The 7,355-nt window shown below is 29.7% G+C and overlaps 1 protein-coding gene across 1 annotated transcript; it reads left to right on the top strand.

The window, feature by feature from the left end:
- The first annotated feature begins 954 nt into the window (after window positions 1–954).
- LOC131053102 (primary amine oxidase) lies at window positions 955–6,852 on the top strand. Its single transcript, XM_057987710.2, has 5 exons — window positions 955–2,216; window positions 5,278–5,391; window positions 5,630–6,082; window positions 6,254–6,351; window positions 6,575–6,852. Exons 1-5 carry the CDS (start codon window positions 1,065–1,067, stop codon window positions 6,777–6,779), a joined length of 2,022 nt encoding a protein of 673 aa, XP_057843693.2. The 5' UTR covers window positions 955–1,064; the 3' UTR covers window positions 6,780–6,852.
- The last annotated feature ends 503 nt before the right edge of the window (window positions 6,853–7,355 follow it).

Here is a 7,355-nt window from a genome sequence, read left to right as displayed (position 1 = left end):
CACAGTTGTAATAAGTTGCAATTGCAAAAGTTTAATACTTATTTGTCTATTTTTGAATTAGATTGTGTTTCAGTTTTTATTTGATGTGCTGATATAAGAAGATTAGCATACAATCTACACAATCTAAATAATCTAGAATGTGATAAGTTGTTATAAAAACTAACATACAATCTACACACAATTGAAGCAATCTAGAACGTGATACCATTTTTTATTATTAACACAGATTATTATGCACTTTACTATTTAATGGCATTGTAAAGCTCCTCTAAACATAATAATTATATACATAAATCTTGTAAAAAACATTTTATTCATTTACAAAATGTATCTCCTATTTTATGATAACTCTTAACTATCTCTATATGGGTAACAATGGAAATACGGTTGTTTGCACTTTAGAGAAGCTCTCAAATGTGAATCGGAAAATGTGGATCTTGTTTTTACTGAGAAAAGTTTGCAAATGTGAATTGAAAAATGTGGATCTCATATTTTATAATGATTCATAATTATTTATATATGTGAAACAATGAAAATTTAATATGAATTGAAGAATGTGGATCTCATATTTTATAATAAACCTTAACTATGTATGTGAAAGAATAAAAATAGGATTGTTTGCCCTCCGAAAGTTCTCAAATGTGAATTCAAGAATGTAGATTGATGGGCTTCTTGATTGTCTTTGGTTATTAAATGATATTGTTACATCATATCATTTTGGTCAATGCTGTAATTGTCATATATCTGCATTGTTTGGTGAAGTGTGTTTGTGGTCTGCTATATCTCTACCATCTTGGTCAATTACAGTAACTTATGTAACTTATGTTTGTGGTCTGCTATATCTCTATCATCTTGTTCAATTACAGTAACAGTAAAAAATTCTCTCTTGCAAGCCTAATTCTTATCATAGAGAGCTCTCCATCCAAGTCCTATATATCATTCTCTGACCAATGACTTAGAGAAGATTGCATCCTAGAACAGAATCCTCTGGATCCTTGGCCAAAGGATCTAATTAGCTTGGCCAAGAGAAAACTAAATTCTATTCCAGAGAGATTAGAGCAAAGATGAGATCCAGTATTGTGCTACTCAGTCTACTGGTTCTTGCATTCATTAGTCACTCTGCCACTGCTAAAAAACATCCTCTGGATCCTCTGTCAGCCTCTGAAATCAACCATGCTCGTAAACTAGTCCTTAAGTCAAAGCTAGGTCTCCACAAGAACATAAGCTTCCAATATGTGGCACTGGAAGCACCAGAGAAGGAGGCTGTGTATGAATGGAAATATGGGTCATCTTCCCTACCTCCTAGAAAAGCTACTGTGATTGCAAGAATCCCAGGAGAAACCCACCAGATTCTTGTAGATATCACATCAAAAGAAGTTGTCTATGATGAAGTCTATCAGGGATTCGGGTACCCCATATTCACATCAGAGGAGCAAGGTAAAGCCTCTCAGTTGCCCATGGAGTATCCTCCATTCATAGAGTCCATAAGAACCAGAGGCCTAGATATGAAATCAGTTGTTTGCAGCACTTTTTCTGTAGGATGGTTTGGGGAAAAGAAGCAAGGCAAGAGAGTCATCAATGTCCTGTGTTTTTATACCAATGGAACTGTTAACATATATGCCAGACCCATTGAAGGTGTTACAGTAGTGGTAGATTTAGATCAGATGAAAATCACTAGGTATATAGATAGGATAAAAGTCCCAATGCCAAAGGCCCAAGGAACAGATTACAGGGAATCAACTCAGAAGCCTCCATTCGGGCCCACAACAAACCCCATTTCAATTGAGCAGCCTGAGGGGCCGAGCTTCAAAGTCCATGGTCATATGGTAGAGTGGGCCAATTGGAAATTCCATGTTGGGTTTGATGTGAAAGCAGGGCCTGTTATTTCTACGGCAGATGTTTATGACCCAGAAAAGGGAAGATTCAGGAGTGTCATGTACAGGGCTTTTATTTCAGAGCTGTTTGTTCCTTACATGGATCCATCTGAGGAATGGTATTACAAAACGTTTTTTGATGCTGGGGAATTTGGTCTGGGGCAAAGCTCAGTTTCTTTGCAGCCATTGAATGATTGTCCAAGACATGCACATTACATGGATGCAATCTACGCAGGAGCTAATGGAAAACCAGTTGTGAAGGAGAATGTTTTCTGCATATTTGAAAGATATGCTGGAGATGTTTCATGGAGGCATACAGAAACAGGGATTCCAGACTTCGTGGTAAGTTTTCTATATATTGATAATTTTATTCAGTTTATTAGTAGTTTCTTACGTGCTTGCCTTTCTATTATGCATGTTTCATAAATTTTTACCTTCTTTTAGTTTACCAATGACAGTAGAAAAATCTCAATGTTTCAAAATAAGATGTTAATCGGATTATTATTTATTATTTATATATTTATTATTATAGAATTAAAAACATTTAGTAATGAAGAGCTATTAGGGTTTGAGTGAAAAGATACAAAACTGCAAGAAAGTTATAATATGTAAAATTATTGAAGTATCATGCTTGCAAAATAGTTAGCAATATAAAATACAAGAAAGATACAAGAAAGATAACTTAGCAAATTAGAAATTATACTTGCAAGAAAGATACAATGTAATATTTAAGATTGTATAAAAGAGTTAGGATTATAATTATATTATATAATATTGATGTAAATATTGGATCTTTGTAGATAATAAAATATATTGGAAATGATAATCTTTAGGTCTATATTAATTTTCATTTGTTTCAAGAATAATCTTTGTCAAATCATCAAGTGTATGGATAGAGACACGGGGCAATGAAAAGAACCATTCTATAACATATTTCTTAAAAGTTTTTTGAAATAGCTTAGACAATAACATATCTAATCTATCCTCGTATATCAAAATTTCACACATGTTACAATGAATGAGCTCAACTTTGTATTAGGGTTACTCTCACCATCATACATTGAGAAATAGGGTGCCATGAAGCTCATAGGTAGTGAATGTGTAACAATCTCATGAGCCAATAGTGTATGCATAACCTCAAACTCATCACTATCTTTCTTTTGTACTTGATTTATTTTATACATCAATGCAACTATAGTAAAGGAAGGAAGGGTAACAAATGAAAGTCAATGACCAATATAGGTATGAGTGTGGGAGGTATGAGGTACGCAAGCGATAATGAGTAAGGAACAAGATATAGAGAAAGTATAGAGGAAGGATTCTTTACTTCTTACTAGTCATCAAGGATTAGTGGTATTTAAAAAAAAAAATGAGGTTATCAAACTACTAGTTTCTAGAGGCAAGTACTTCTAGGTCAACCCCATAGAGAGATTGAATTTATGGTTGTGTTGAAGATTGGCTAGCAACACTGTTCAAATATTGTATATGATGTTCCCTTAATGCACTCATTAAAGGGTTCCTCTAATAAATGTTATTCGAATGCTTTAGGAAGTTGAATGATTCTAGGCGATGCCAAAATAATTAGAGGATGTGTACTAATAGGCAAATGAATATATACCAAAACATAGAAATAAACACAAAATATGTATCAAGCGGGTTCATAGTAAGAATAAAATGGGAGGCGTTGAGATTTTTTTTTTTTTTTGGTCTATTTCATGAGTTATTTAGGTAGGAGTGAGATGGATCTTATGCCCATAGGATTGACATAGCACAAGAGGAAGAGAACAATAGGACTGGGGTGGGGAAAGAGTATGTTGACTTAAAAAGTGTACGAGAATATGCAAAACAAAATAGATAACATATGGTCAAATGTGAGAATGTATATAGGTGGAATTAGGTGAGAATAGAAGAAAGAGTACAACTTTACATCTAAGTCTATTAAAATGAACCCAAAACTAATCAAGAAATGACATGAATATGCAAATTTCATCATCACAATAATTGATTTTAAAAATAACTTCAAATTATTAATTTCAAAACATCATATAGAATTAAAAATTTGACTTAAAAATAATATAAAATCTTAAATTAAATTTTAGATAAGATAATTAAAATAAATAAATAAACTACACATTATTAAAATTATTCACTAATATTAATATTAATAAAATAATTTATTAATAATAAATCTATTAAAAATAGTTAGTTTTATTATGATGTTTTATAGTCATAAAAGTGGTATAAGATATGTTATAGTTTAAATTAAATATTGAGAAATGAAATAACACCTAAGATTGGAGACAATTTAGCACAATTCATAAATGAAAATAAAAATGACATCAAAAATATTATTTTATAATTATATCTAATAAAAAAGTAATATTTTAATATACAATATTTAATATTTATAATCAATCAAAAAATATCGTTTAAGCTTATATTTGTTTTTCTCTTCAATTAATAAATTTATTGATTTAATTGACAAACCCTTCAAATAGAATATTCGAATATTGAATATATTAGCGTGAAAATAGAGACGGACTAAGTTAGAAAAATTAATTTTCTTCCTCTACAAAAACAATTGATAGAGATGGCTACCAATATTTAATTAAAAGTTCAAATTTGATTTGTATAACATCGTTTTGTCAACCAAGAAAGTGATAGGAAGGATGTTCATACGATATTGAAGAAATTATCACCTTTCTAAGTAAAAAAATTAGAATAAAATATATTTTTGATTTAATTTTTGATTTAATTTATGTTATAATGTGTCAAATAATTATCTTATCATTGGTCAAAATTTACTTTTGACTGTTAATCAGGATAATGTTTAAAAATAATCATAAAAATATTTAATCAACATATTTTAAAATATTAAACTGGGTGTATTCATCTCGAGCATCAGATAAGTTTTAGTTTTAAATCTAATAAATTATTTTAGTATTTTAGATTATTAGATGTTATTGGTACTTTGACATGTTCTAGTTTTCAATTAACTAACATAGAATAAGCTAATTAAAATAAAAATTAATTCTATAAAATCAATTAAAAATTCCTTTTATTTTCAAGAGTTTGATTGAGATCATTCTGTTTGAAAATAAGAACTTTTTTATTGATCTACATATTCCTTAAAATCTAGTTCATAGACTGTTGTTTTGATATGTTTATATTACAATTAAAATCACAATTTCAATGTAGGTATTCTCCAATAAATGATCCATATATAGATCAAATCTTTTCATTTCTTATGATCATGTGTCTCCATTTGTTTTAATAAACTTCCAAATTGATAGTATATAGTGTTCCCATTTATTTTAACAAACAACTCAATTGTCTATAGTTTTCTTTTTTTTAAAACATTTTTATCATATCATAGGTACTAATATTGTTGGTTGATTTATAGGTAACAGAAGTAAGACCAGAAGTAACATTAGTGGTGAGAATGGTTGCCACAGTGGGAAATTATGATTACATTCTTGACTGGGAATTCAAGAAAAATGGAGCGATTCGTGGCAATGTAAGTTACCAACACTAATCCATCCTTATCACTTTAGGAATAACTTGTGTTTCATGTGGTTTGCAATTATTGGATCAAAGATTAGACTTTTGTGCTGATTTTTTACTAGGATGTCCGAAGTGGATAATTTTATTGTCATATATTACAAGTGCACTAAAAAGATGTCATTGCTTCACCTTAACTAATAATGCATATATTTTTTTCCCAATTTGTATTTTAACATAAAAATAAAATATAGGTGGGACTCTCAGGAATCCTCGAGTATAAAGCCACAAGCTACACACACCTTGACCAAATTCAAAAAACAAATGAAGATATATATGGAAATTTACTAGCAGAGAACACAATTGGCACATTCCATGATCATTTTCTCACATTCTATTTGGATATGGATGTGGATGGCATTGAAAATTCATTTGTGAAAGCCATGATAAAGAGGAAGGATGTTACAAATGGTCAATCTCCAAGAAAGAGTTATTGGACAGTTGAAAAAATGGTTGCCAAGACAGAAGACGATGCTAAAATCCAATTTGATTTGAAAAAACCAGCAGATCTACTAGTTATCAATCCCAACAAAAAAAGTAAAGTTGGTCAAGATATTGCATACAGATTGGCTCCCGAATCAATTGCAACAAGTCTTCTATCATTAGATGACTATCCACAAATTCGAGCAGCTTTTACCAATAACCAGGTGAAGTAGATTATGACATGAGAAATTTCCACCTAATTTTCTATGACTATTGTTATACAATATTTGTATTTAGTTTATAAAATTGTTCTTTTAAAAAAAAAATTTAATTTTTTTTATGTCTATTTATTTGTTTAAGTGGGTGATCTCATTTGATCTAACTACTATGTATAGGTGTGGGTTAGTCAATATAATCGTACTGAGCAATGGGCTGGTGGAGATTACACGGATCAAAGTCATGGAGATGACACATTAGCAGTGTGGACAAACAAGTGAGTAGCGAATGAATAATAGTGTTATAATATTTCATTCTTATCAAATCAATTAAAGAAATTCTAGGATCAATTTATAATATTATTAGGTTTGATGTTTTGAAATAGACTACTATTTATCTATTAGTATGAAAATAATTGATTTCAATACTTATATTATTTTGTTACTTTGAATTATTTTAACAAAAATATTTAATGTTTGATGTGATTGTTATTTTTATAGGAATCGAGATATTGAGAACAAGGACATAGTGTTGTGGTATACTATGGGTATCCACCATATTCCATATCAAGAGGATTTTCCAGTGATGCCAACACTATCAGAAGGATTTGAGTTAAAGCCAACAAATTTCTTTGAAAGAAACCCAATTTTAAAATTAGAATCTACAAATGCATCATCATTGCCTAAATGTAAAAAGGCTAGTTAGTGCATGCAGTCCTTAAGATGCATAAATAAGATGGATTTGGAGGATGAACCTTTTTCTTGAATAATTTCTTTAATAGATGGATTAATATGCATTATATTATTTGAATTCTAAGAATATATATAATTATCAATTAATGTTTATAAATTCTAATGGAGTGTTCAAGTGACTACTCTAGAGTATAAAATTATAAGTATCAAAGTATATAAAAGTGCAATTGTACAATTAATAAATACTCACATACAATGATTCAATGATTATTTAAGGGCTATGTCCTCGCACAAGTCTCAAGATACAACAAACAAAATAAATATGCATATGAAGTTCATCAATTATTATATAGGAAAATGTATAATTATTATATCAAAGTGATTTCTTGGAGATTTTCTAGGAATTAGAAGTGACCATGTACCTTTCATAAGAGCATTAATAATTAGACATTGTTGGAAAGAATTGTAAGAGAAAATGATGTTGTATGTAAGAGAAATACTTAAAAATAAAAGTAACTACGAATAGAAATATATCATAATTTTAAAAAGTAATTCATGAAAATACTTCATCAAGATATTAAGAATATCC

Source organism: Cryptomeria japonica, chromosome 9 (genome assembly GCF_030272615.1).
Source record: "Cryptomeria japonica chromosome 9, Sugi_1.0, whole genome shotgun sequence".
Taxonomy (NCBI): domain Eukaryota; kingdom Viridiplantae; phylum Streptophyta; class Pinopsida; order Cupressales; family Cupressaceae; genus Cryptomeria; species Cryptomeria japonica.
This window is presented reverse-complemented; position numbering and strand designations above follow the sequence as displayed.

Coding starts and splice junctions, on each gene's coding strand:
- LOC131053102 (XM_057987710.2), top strand. CDS start 1,065: ATGAGATCCAGTATTGTGCTACTCAGTCTACTGGTTCTTGCATTCATT. Junction 2,217..5,277: donor CAGGGATTCCAGACTTCGTG/GTAAGTTTTCTA, acceptor GTTGATTTATAG/GTAACAGAAGTAAGACCAGA. Junction 6,083..6,253: donor CAGCTTTTACCAATAACCAG/GTGAAGTAGATT, acceptor TACTATGTATAG/GTGTGGGTTAGTCAATATAA.